The 12,756-nt window shown below is 41.2% G+C and overlaps 2 protein-coding genes across 2 annotated transcripts in view; one reads left to right on the forward strand and one right to left on the reverse strand.

Moving 5' to 3' along the window:
• LOC131440355 (allatostatin-A receptor-like) overlaps positions 1-12,756 on the forward strand; it is a 213,093-nt gene that overhangs the window by 174,314 nt on the left and 26,023 nt on the right. The window lies entirely within an intron of this gene.
• On the reverse strand, positions 4,471-8,022 carry LOC131426086 (uncharacterized). Its single transcript, XM_058588524.1, has 2 exons — positions 5,609-8,022; positions 4,471-5,152 (listed from the first exon to the last, which is right to left on the reverse strand). Exons 1-2 carry the CDS (start codon positions 8,020-8,022, stop codon positions 4,471-4,473), a joined length of 3,096 nt encoding a protein of 1,031 aa, XP_058444507.1.

Genomic DNA, 12,756 nt, shown 5'->3' on the forward strand with positions numbered 1-12,756 from the left:
AACCCTGATTTTTTAAATTTAACTTTTTCGGATTATTTTGTAATTATTGAGAAAAAAACACAAAAAAATTGTTCAGTGTATATTTTTTTAAGAGTGCCCAATCGATTCCCTACAACTTCTTCCTAAACGCCATTTTTGTGCAATTAACGGTTTCCGAGTTACAACGATTTGAAAAAAGGCAATTTTTGTGAAATGCAGAAATACATACGCCCTTTTTAAAAATCAGTCGTGAGTCGGATTGACCTATCCATCGGTTCAAAATTTATAGTTTGCCATACTAAAGCCATGTGCAAAGTTTCATCCAAATTAGAGAAGGTCGAGTCTTATGATCTGCTAGGCACTTCTGGAATTGCTCCATAGTCTCATATAAGGTTACTCTTTAATTTCATCCGGGTCAGACTTCCGGTTCCAGAACTAGAGTAAAGTGTGTTTACTTATTTAGATCGACCGATGCAAAATGAAGAAAAATTCTTATTAACTTGACATAACTGGTTACAAATTATTGTTACTGTTCGCGAGAATTGCTGGTTCTCCGGACTGTGACGGAATCAAGCATGTCGAATCGCTCCGGCGGTGATATTTTAGATAATATAATTTACTAGCACGTGGCTGTTAGTTTGCTTCCACTCTTTATTATTCACGATAGAGAAAAGGGATGTGTACTCTTCAAAGTACTTTATTTAACTGATTGTCTTGCCTATCAATATGAGCTGGGTATGATACAAACAATAGAAATCTCATCTTCTTTGTTGTAGGCAAAAGAGAGTGACCGATTTGATCAAAAGGCAATTATAGTAAGGTAAAGTATCAAATTGCGGCATATGCTGTAACATACCGCCCACCATTGAAATTTAAATTTCAATTCAACTATTTCAATAGACTATAAGGAAGTCAACAATGGTGGTCTATCTAAACTATGAATGACATTTCATGAATAAAAATTAACATATTGTATCAGATGTGATGTCTCCTGGATCTATTACCCTAGGCTTTGGATGATGAGCTACAGGGTGCGTACCCCCGCTTGGTGGATGGGGGGTGGGAGTCAATTTACACTTCGCGTATTTACAAAGTCTGACCACCAAGCCAGGAAAGTATCCCCCATATTTCCTGGGGAAAATACGGGAACATTTGAGTACTTTATCTGAACGGTCTTATTTAATATCGTTAGTCTGGGTCCCTTCGCATAGTTCCATTCCGGGCAATGAAAAGGCAGACTCATTGGCTAAAGTGGGCGCATTAGAAGGTGATATTTATGAAAGACCAATCTGCTTCAATGAATTTTTCAGTATTTCTCGTCAGAAAACTCTCGAAAGTTGGCAAACTTCATGGACGAATGACGAACTGGGACGATGGCTACACTCCATTATTCCTAAGGTATCAACGAAACCGTGGTTCAAGGGGATGAACGTGAGTCGTGATTTCATTCGCGTTATGTCACGACTCATGTCAAATCACTATACATTCAACGCACATCTCCGGCGTATCGGGATCGTGGAGAACGGGCTCTGCACCTGTGGCGACGGTTATCAGGACATCGAGCATGTCGTGTGGTCGTGCGTAGAGTATCGCGACGCCAGGTCGAAGCTACTGGAATCCCTCAGGGCCCGAGGTAGACCGCCTGAGGTTCCGGTTCGGGATGTGTTGGCGAGTCGGGATAGTTCATATATGCTTCTCATATACCAGTTTCTCAAACACATTAATATACAAGTGTAATCTGTTACATCTGGCTTAGAAAGTTCCTCCTATTTATCGACGTTGTTTCAACTGTGGCTAAGAATTATTTCTCAACTGCAGGTTCGACACTAACTTCCGCCGATTATCCCGATTCCTCATCTGTCCACCATCTTCATCGGAACTAACAAGATCTTTTTGCTGTCACTAACCTTCGCTTCCCCCCTCCCCGTCTCTTCACCATCTCGATGTCAACTAATTAGATCTCTGTCGTTTTAGTCATTTCATTCCCATATCCCCTTTTTACTCCGTTTTCCGCAATATTTACTTCGCTATATTTTTTTTTTTCATTTTTTTCTGTAACAACACCATCATCGCCCACGGAAACTTATCAACAGCATGCGGGCCACCCGCCGGGTATTCGTAACCTGGGGGTGTTTCCCGCGGACCCACACGGACCGAAGAATGCGGCCAACATGAATATTCACCAACGCCATATGGAAGACTCTCATGAAATATTCAATTCACCGGCCGATCACCACATGAAGGCTGGATCTGCCAAAGTCAACCACTGCGACCCAAATATGACATTACTTAATGATACAACCCTAGTTTTAAGTTAGTCGTAAACTTTAAATTAGTAAAAGCCCTTGGCATCTTAGAGCTTAAGCAGTGTGCCTTAAACATTATATTCTTGAATAAAAAAAAAGTCTGACCATACCGAGATCGATCGTTAGCTTATAAATTTAAAAGATGAAAATTATTATGTTGTCTGAATCGATCACGGAGTGGACAGGACTAATAATGCTTGAAATTGACAATAGGTCATTAGGTGGTTTCGAGCATTCTTATGCCTGGAATTGGTCACCAATTTGAATTATTTTGATCCAGTTGGGATGAATATTAATATATCATATTCGTCCTGAGCTTGGTGAATTTAATTCTAAAAGGAGGACTATTGTTATCAGGAATAGGAGTAAATTGATATCCTATGAACCGTTTAAGAACTTTCAAACCTTTCCGATCCGGATCGGTATCGGTAATGTTTACAAATTGCAATGATGACGAAACTGATTAATCAAGTGTGAATACACTCTCATATCGGGAAAGGTTTGAATGTACTTAGATTTCTCAAACTTGGACACAGATGTCACCTTCTAACTAAGAGTGTGAGATGTGTGTTTCTGGAAGAGAGCGGTTCACGTGGACCATTTCATCCAATCACACCTAGTATTTCTTCACGAAATACATGTAGTTCTTGTTTCCTGGATGCGTGCTCAACACTAGAAGGCCCAACACTTAGTTTAGACCTAGACTGCTCAAAGGCAGTCAGAATGATGGAAAGAGAGAAAGTCAATAATATAAACTGTGACAGAATAAATAAAAGCTAGTGCAGTATTCCTAAGTGCATATATCGGTAAATAAAGAATTAAAAAAGTTCACAGAATTTCACGCGGTCCTTCCATTGTTTACATATTGTGACTTTCCTGGGCAATCTAGTGTTAAATGCGCATCCTTACATTATATAATTTAACAAGCTTACTAACACCTAATTTTCTTTTATTCTTATCACGAGAAAATATCAAAATAAAAGATTATAGACAAAAACGATATGGATATACTAGGATGCTACAGGAATACCAAAAGGAAATTGAAAACAAATCAAGAGCCCCAGTGAAACGACGAAACATTGGTATGTTATTGTAATAAATCTTTTGATGACATATTAACTTTTGGTAAGTCACAATATTTCTGTTTTTATTATTACTTTTATTATTATCATTATTATTATTGTTGTTGTTATTGTAATATTATAAATATTTATTTCTTTACTCTTGATAAATTATCACATTGAGATATTAACAGGTTTCTCCGGCATAATAAAAAAGCGATGCAATGGGGAAAAGGAAATGTAACGTAACTTCGACAAAGATAGAATTAATCAGAGCAGATTAGAATGGATAGTGTTAGTAGATCAAACATATCTACATCTGTTTAGGAACTTTAAAGTAATAATCGTTTGTACCGCTTCAGACATATAAGACTATTTAGGAAAGCAGGGACAAGACCGAAGCGGATACAATGCGAAATTTGCAAAGTTTCATCGACGAGGACATTTAAGACACAGAAGCAGCTGGTAGGATGACAAAATACGAATACGACAGAGACGCACGACTCAATGATTGACTGGTTACAGGGTGAAGCACACACTTCCTGCTCAAGTGACAAATTCTCTTGCGAACTTGCAATAGAAGATACTCGTATCTTTCGTTGCAAATTGATAGCCGCAAAGGAATCTGTCGCTTGGGTTACATGCTGGAGGATTTCCTCCTTCGTTACTAGTGTTCATTTGGGCACCATAGCCTAGTTCGTCTGGTATGGAAAGTGTGGATCGTTGTAACCACCCCCCTCGGCCAGAGCAGCCCATAAAGGGAAAAAAAAAAAAAAAAAAAGATGTGATGTCTCCTGGATCTATTCTCCATCCCTCGACCAACGGTAGATGGTAGACAGGTCAGACCTTCCTTCGGGATGTTGTTCGTCAACAGCATGATGTACTTCTTCGGTGCAGCTTGTGATGGGTTGCTTTCCGCGTCCAGTAACTGTGGTTGGGCTTTGATTCTTCCACTGACGTTAATTGCAGACATCTAATAAAAATTACGCTCTTAGATCGGAGAACATAGGATCCAGAAAATGACTGAAACGAGAATACTTAACTTGTGAGAGGACCGTTCGGTCCCCTCACATCCAACATCGCCTGGTTTGCTGGAACCTCGACCGACAGGAACACGCTGATCATCATTCTTGACTATCTTGAATTGGCAATACACAGACGCGAGTGATCGCCCGTTTATAAACGCCATCCTTGGTGCGAATGCTAACCACGCGAGTGAGACCATCTTGTCCAGGGGCGATGTCTACTACACGGCCGAAACGCCATTTCATTGGTGGTAGATTGTCGTCCTTCACTAATACCATTGTACCGATGTGAATATTGTCTCGTTCGTGGGTCCATCGGGTGCGTTGCTGAAGCCCAGACAGGTATTCGGATGACCATCGCTTCCAGAGGCGACGGAGATATTCTTGAATGGTTTGCCATTGTGACAAACGGTTGGTAGGAACTTCTTCATAAGACGGCTCGGGAATGGCAGTCAATGGTCGGTGCGTCAAAAAATGACCTGGAGTTAATGCGTCTAAATCTTCGGGATCGTTGCTCAGCGGGGTTAAGGGCCTTGAGTTTAGACATGCTTCAATCTGAGCTAATAAAGTCTGCATCTGTTCGTTGGTCACGAGTGCGTTTTTCAGTGTGCGAGTAAGGTGCGTTTTTACAGATTTGACCGAGGCCTCCCAGATGCCACCAAAATGTGGCGAACGTGGTGGAATAAATTTAAATTGAATACCTTGATCTGCACATTCTCGACTCACGCGATCCCGATTCTGTTGCGATTGAAACAGCTGCAGGAACTCGTTTAACATTCGCCTGGTCCCGATAAAGTTCGTCGCATTGTCACAAAATATGGATTGGGGGACTCCTCGCCTGCCAGCGAATCTTTTTAACGAAGCAATGAATGATTCTGCTGAGAGATCATAAACGAGCTCCAAATGTATGGCTTTGGTCGACATGCAGACGAATACTGCTATAAAAACCTTTTGTGGAGCCCCTTTCCGGTAGAGTGACCGCAAATAACACGGTCCACATAAATCGACTCCCGTATTGAGAAATGGTAGGATTGGCGATACACGAACTGCTGGGAGGTCTGCCATTAATTGCTCTGATGGTGTTGGTTTGCAACGAAAACAAGTCACACAGCGATGAGTTACGTAACGAGCAAGATTACGTAGTCTAGTAGGCCAAAATTTGGATCTTACGGCAGCCATCAAGAGCTGAGGACCAGCATGTAAGAATTTGGAATGATAATGTTGGACTATTAACAACGTTAACAAGTGTCTGCTATCTAGAATCATCGGTTGTTTTTGGTTGTCCGAAATCGGAGCATTTTTCAGTCGACCTCGTACTCGAAGTAAACCATCGACGAGAATGGGCGACAGGGATTTTATTTTTGATGTAAACTTTACTTGACCCAACGATTGTATGGAGTGAATATCCTCGGAAAATGATTCTTGCTGGGATACTCGTACCAGATTCTGCAATGCTTCCTCCAATTCGATTGTACTAAGTGGTCCACTTAAACGTGGTCGTCTGTTGTTTTTCGCATTAGATATAAATCTTCGAATATAGCCAACTAATCGAACTAACTCCGTCAGTGATGATTTTCGCATGAAAATATTGGATGTATCAGGAACGACTGGTAACGAAGTTGCAGGTTTTTCTTCAAGTTCTTCCGCCTCAAAGGATTCATCGGATGTACGAACAATGTTGGGCCAGAATCGCTTTTGTTGACTTAGCCACGTCGGACCCTGCCACCAAATGTCGAAATTAATTAGTTGCGAAGCTGCCATTCCACGCGAAATGGCATCGGCGGGATTTTCCACCCCCGCTACGTGACCCCAGGTTCCAGGAGCTGTGAGCTGTTGTATTTCAGCTACTCTGTTAGCCACAAACTTTTTCCATCGATTAGGGGAAGCTGATATCCAATGCATTGTTATCATAGAATCGGTCCAAAACAGGGCACGAGTGGTGGGTGGAAGAATATGCTTTACTTTATCGTACAGGTGGCTGAGCAGCAGCGCTGCTGAAAGTTCTAAGCGAGGTAAGGTGATTCGACGTTGGGCTTTTCCTGTGTTGGCCGGAGCAACCTTCGATTTAGCGGTTAGTAAGTGAACAGAAATTTGTTCGTGAGCAGATACAGTGCGAATGTAGAAACACGCACCATAAGCGCGCTCTGACGCATCACAAAACCCGTGTAATTCGGTTATCTGTGGTTCAGTACATGAAACTATCCATCGTGGAATCGAAAAGTCACGCAATGCTTCTAAATCTTCCCGGAATTCCTTCCAAGATTTTTGCAGTTTATTCGTAAGTGGATGATCCCAAGGAAGTTTAGACAACCATAACTCCTGCATAAACAATTTGGAACACAGAAGTTTAGACCAAGGAAGTTTAGACAACCATAACTCCTGCATAAACAATTTGGAACACAGAACCGTTGGGCCCAATAGACCAAGCGGGTCAAATAATCGTGCTGCCTCCGACAAAACTAAACGTTTGGTGATTGCGGAATCCTCCGTCCACATGGGCACCTTGAAACGGAAAACATCCTCGTCTGGCTGCCATAGAAGTCCTAGAGTTTTGACGGCTGGTGATGACAGATTGAGCTCCATCGTGTTACGATTGTCCCGTAATTCTGCAGGAATGTTACCTAATATAGCACCACTGTTAGATGCCCATTTGTGTAGTTTAAACCCAGCGGATTGCAGTAAGCTGATAAGTTGGTTGCATAGTTCTTTCCCTTCTTCTTCCGTTGCTACACCACAAAGTAAGTCATCCATGTAGACATTTTTTGACAGGACCCTTGCTGCTTTTGGATGGCGAAGACTACCTTCTATAGCGAGTTGTTGCAAACACCGGGTGGCGAGAAATGGCGCTGATGCGGTACCGTAAGTTACCGTTCGCAACTCAAACGTTTGGATTGTTTCGTTGGGGTGATCCCGCCATAGGATGCGTTGTAGTCGTTGATCGGTTGCATGTATCCACACCTGCCTGTACATTTTTTCTAAATCGGCTACAATTGCAAACCGTCGAAGTCGAAACCGAAGAAGCAAACTATAGAGGTCGTCTTGTACGACCGGTCCGACCAACAACGCGTCGTTCAGAGATAGTCCAGAGTCGGTGGAACACGATGCGTCAAAGACAACTCGCAATTTTGTTGTGGCGCTGTCCGGCCTTTCGATACAATGATGTGGCATATAATAAGGCCTTGGGCCTTGAGAGACGCCATCTTGAGTCGCATCAATAGGAATCATATGACCGAGTACTCTGTATTCATGAATGAAATCCTTATACGATTGAAACAGAGCCGGTTTGGCTAACAATCGCCGTTCAAGTGACAAAAACCTTCTTAAAGCTGTAACATATGAATCTCCAAGTTGAGTAAGAATGGTTTCTTTTTTCGGCAGGGATACGACGAAGCGTCCGTCCAAATCACGATGAGTGGTTTTTGAGAAATACGATTCACACTCTCGTTCTTCCTCCGAAAGCGTGCTATCAGTTCGACAAGATTCTAGATCCCAGAATCGCGTTAACTGCGTTTCGAGGTCGGCATTGCTACAGATTAGTGAAGTAGAAACCTTCGGACCGGGGAAGGTGTCGCATTTTCCCGAAACAATCCAGCCGAAAACGGTTTCTTTAAGAATCGGTAAATTAGGACCAAGCTCTACGAAACCATCCATTAATAAATGATAGTAAACCTCTGCTCCTATTATTGCGTCGATTCGATTCGGTTCGTAGAAGTGTGGGTCAGCAAAACGCACTGACGAAGGAATTTCCCAGTCATTCACTGATGCTCGATTGGAAGGGAGAATGGGCTTGAATTCCGACAGTATATGAAACTTCAAATCGATGCAATAATTTGTGTATCGAGATCGTATGCTAGCCGTAGTAGATTGCTTGGAGTTAGCAAGAACAGGTCCGACCCCTTGGAAAGAAAGAGGATTTTCTATTAAGAGCGAGCTTTTGTGCTAGGCGCTCGCTTAGTAAATTTCGTTCAGAACAGCAATCTAGAAGGACACGAGCAAGTTGTGTGTTTCCGTGTAAATCCGCAATAATGACTACTGCTGTCGTTAGTAGTACAACGTTGGTGGTGGCAAACGAACTAGTAGGAAGGGCTACCGGAGATCGGCTGGTAGAGGCAATGGGTGGCGAAGGTTTTAATGCATTTGGCGAAGACGAGGGTATTTGCGAAGAAGCGTCTATAATTTTTGCGCAGTTGGTTTGAATTTGCGTGGAAGTATCTGCCGAAGATGTTGCTTGATTGCCTTCTTGTCCTTGGCTTGGTGTGTGGATAGATGAACGCAAGTGTAGCATCGTAGGATGCTTTTGACTACATACTCGACATGCTGAGCTAGAACAAGCCCGGACCAGATGGGAGGGGGAAAGGCAGTTAAGACAAAGTCCAACCTTTTTCACAGTTTCAAGTCTTTGGATAGGATTCATTTTATGAAAGGATTCGCATTTGAAGGGAGAATGAGACGGTTTTTGGCAGAAAGGGCAAGATTTTTTCGTTGATGTAACGGTCGTTAGCGTGGATTCGATTTTATGTTTCATGACAGGCCTCGAAGACTCATGACGTTGATCCGGTCCTCGAATTTTGGTGAGAGTCAGTGGTTGGAGAGTTGTAAGATGCTCGCGAAGAAATTTTAACAGTTCCTGGTATTTGGGTGCTTCGCGAGATTTGTGAGACCGTTCCCAATGTCGCTGAGTCTCGGCATCCAAACGTTTATATAGTAAATGTGCCAGAAGATGTGACCAACCATCAGTAACGAGTCCTAACTTTTTTAACTGAAGTAAATTACGTTCGTACAAGTCTATGAGCATCACTAAACCGTCATAAGATTCTTTTTTCATTGGATCTGTGTCTAGAAATCCGTCCATGAGCGTACGAGTAATAATCTTCCGATTTTCAAATCGATCTTTTAACATTGTCCAAGCCACTTCATAATTTGTAGTCGTTACTTCAATAGACTCTACAAGCGTCTTAGCATCTTTAGATAGCACCGTTAGAAGATAATGGAACTTATCGACCGCCGTGAGAGAAGGATCCTTATCAATCATGCTTTGAAAAGAATCTCGAAAACTCAACCGATCTTTAACACTACCGTCAAAGGAAGGGATTTTAAATACTGGCAGATGAATTCGGGAAGTAATGGGTTGGCCGAGGGGAGGAGGAACAGAGGGTGTGGCTGCAGCAGTCGGTTGTACATGCCGAGCAGAGAGAAAATCTTTAACATCAAAATATCTATTCTCGAACTCGACACGTGATTTTTTGTTCGAAGCTTCAACCTCTAATTGCACTTGTCTTTCCTTGGCGTCTACCGGTTCGGTAGTAAGACTTAACTCTTGCTCTTGACGTGTCTCAATTTTTGCACGATTTTTTCGATATTCTGAGAAAACGGCTTCTAATCGATCCAAACGAGTACAAATTTTGCTTTTATCTTTCTCGTCATCATATGTCTCCACAAATAATTCAAGGTTAGATAGGGAATCAACGAGACCACGTTCGATTTTAGTTAGCTCACGCAACGACGCCATGATGCCGATTCCACAACGAACAATTATTTCACAGTAAATTTAAAGCATAAACAATTGTCTTTATATGGACAAAGACGAGCATCGATTTATTGTCGTACAATTTATATAGAATGTACTCACTCTATTCGCTTATTGTTCGCCGACCCAAGCCACGCCGATATGCCCTTGAACTGGAGGATGATATGAACAGCTTGTGCTCCCGTTGATAGCTCCACGTTCCCGGTCCGAAATTTTCACAGTAGCCACGGCGTGATGATGGTAAACTCTAATCCACACAGTAGCGGTGTTGAACACGGTGTTTCGTTTCCGTAGTGATCCATTTGCGAAGCGACTATTCACTTTCTGTACCAACTGTTGGTTTCACAATCCGGCCATTCGAAGGACCATTAATGTTCGCGAGAATTGCTGGTTCTCCGGACTGTGACGGAATCAAGCATGTCGAATCGCTCCGGCGGTGATATTTTAGATAATATAATTTACTAGCACGTGGCTGTTAGTTTGCTTCCACTCTTTATCATTCACGATAGAGAAAAGGGATGTGTACTCTTCAAAGTACTTTATTTAACTGATTGTCTTGCCTATCAATATGAGCTGGGTATGATACAAACAATAGAAATCTCATCTTCTTTGTTGTAGGCAAAAGAGAGTGACCGATTTGATCAAAAGGCAATTATAGTAAGGTAAAGTATCAAATTGCGGCATATGCTGTAACAGTTACTTTATACTCGAAGAAAGATAGAAAAAAAATTTCTTGACGAAATCTTCTAGTGAAATATTTGGAACTGTAAGTAATATGCGAAGGGCATCATTACACCACTAGGTGGATTAAAACAGGTTTTTCTTTTATTACATGCTTTCAGTGTTCACATCCCCTCAACGTTATTGAAAAAATGTAATGTCTGGAAAATTGTCGCATGAATTATCCTCTACTCTCTCGCTGTCTATAATGCACTCCAGCGTAGCCAGTAAATATATCTGTTGTTGTTTTATGTCCATCGCCTGTTATGGACGGTCATCGATATTTGTCGGTGAAAATAATAACTAATTGGTGCATTTAACCGGAAGTTTCGATATACTAAGGTGTTCGGTGATCCTTAGCGGTTATCTAAAAAGATATATTTGTCAAGTAAGCTAAATCTGAATACTGAATTTAAACACTTAACTTACATGCTAATGACGTCTACACTACAACACTTCACATTTTCAACTGTGTTTCCTATTGCGTTCTCTCTTTTTTATCTGTTTTGACTGTATGGAGGTTTTGTTTGTGTCAACTAGTCCATTGTATGCTGATCTAAACTCTATTGAATCCCGTTGGAGGTTTAACGTGTTCGGTTCTCCTCTTACTTTTATATAAAATATTCCAGCTGTTTAACGTGTGTCAATTCTTTGAACTTCCCAAAATCAAAAACATGACCCTCATTTATACTGTGTTAAACTAAACCATTATTGCCGAAGCTTTTGGACTTGCCATAATTCTTATGCTGCTCTATATGGTAGAGCATCCACGACTGCAAATTACTGTAGAGCTGGAGAATAATGCTCGAATCAGGTTCCTAGATACAGTGTTAAGAAAAGAGAATGAACATATTACGACAGAATGGAATCCAAAGGACCTAGAAGGTAGATACTTAGACTACAACTCTTTGAGTCCATTTAATTACACGAAAAACACAGTAATAGCACTTGTAGATTGCGCTTTGAAATTAACCTAGGCTTGTTACACACCTAATGCTCTGAATATTGTAAAGCGAATTCTGGTTAATAATAACTATCCTGATTTCATTTAGGGGTTTTGGTACCTCATGGGTACCGGTTTGTGCAAAAGTACACATGACTGATTTCAATTTTTTACGTTTCGCCTTCGGCTCATCAGTGCAATTAGCAGATTATGTTGATCTGCTAATGCCACGTCACGGATCAACATAAGCGGATTATGTTGATCCGTGACGTGGCATTAGCAGATCAACATAATCTGCTAATTATCCTGATTTCTTGATCAATAATGTAATTCAGCAACGAATACATATTCTCTACAACTCGTTAACAGAGAACAAAAATAACGGTATAGCCACCAAATTCATATCCGCACCATATATACCAGGTCTAGGAGAAAAGTTAACCCGTTATCTATTTCAATATAACATAAAGTTAGCATTTAGAACATTTAACAAAATTAAAGACACAGTATACAGCAAGCTAAAAGATAGAATAACAAAAAACTGTAGAACAAAAGAGGTACCCGGGGTCTCTAGAAACAACGAGTATCGGACTAACATTCCTTCCTTTTCCTCAGTAGCACAGCTTTTGGTCGTAGCCGTCGTCATTATTGATCATTTTATGAAAAGTTAGGAGTGAGTGGGTATGTACAGTGAAAATGATTTGCTTCTCCCAAGCTTAATTTTCTTGGTTCATTGTACATTTCCACTCATTCGGTCAATCACGAAGCGCAACTTCGGGCGATCTACTTCAGCTTAGCTCGATGTGGAAATTCGAGAAGTGAAGTTGCGGGAGACACCTAACATCGTGAAGATATGAAAATGAAGTGTATTCAGAGATTTGCTTAGCACTTGAATATGAAAAAAATGTTTGCAAAGTCCTTGTCACCTTTTCTCACAACTTATCGTTGTGATGGCCAAATTCCATGATCTAAAGTTCGAATTGCTAGCACATCCACCAGATTTAGCTTTCTGCGATTATTTTTGGTTTTCAAATTTAAAAATGAAGCTTGTTGGAAAGAGATTTGTATTTAATTATTTAATGTTTGAACACTGTTGGAACAATTACATTGCTCCTCAAGAAGAATACATTGAGAATACCAGACCGGGAACTCTTTGGCCGACGCGTTACAAGCAATTATTGTGACTCTGAATGTA

The sequence above is a fragment of the Malaya genurostris genome, chromosome 1, assembly GCF_030247185.1.
Source record: "Malaya genurostris strain Urasoe2022 chromosome 1, Malgen_1.1, whole genome shotgun sequence".
Classification (NCBI taxonomy): domain Eukaryota; kingdom Metazoa; phylum Arthropoda; class Insecta; order Diptera; family Culicidae; genus Malaya; species Malaya genurostris.

Coding starts and splice junctions, on each gene's coding strand:
- LOC131426086 (XM_058588524.1), bottom strand. CDS start 8,022: ATGGATGGTTTCGTAGAGCTTGGTCCTAATTTACCGATTCTTAAAGAA. Junction 5,153..5,608: donor GATAGCAGACACTTGTTAAC/GTTGTTAATAGT, acceptor TATCGGGACCAG/GCGAATGTTAAACGAGTTCC.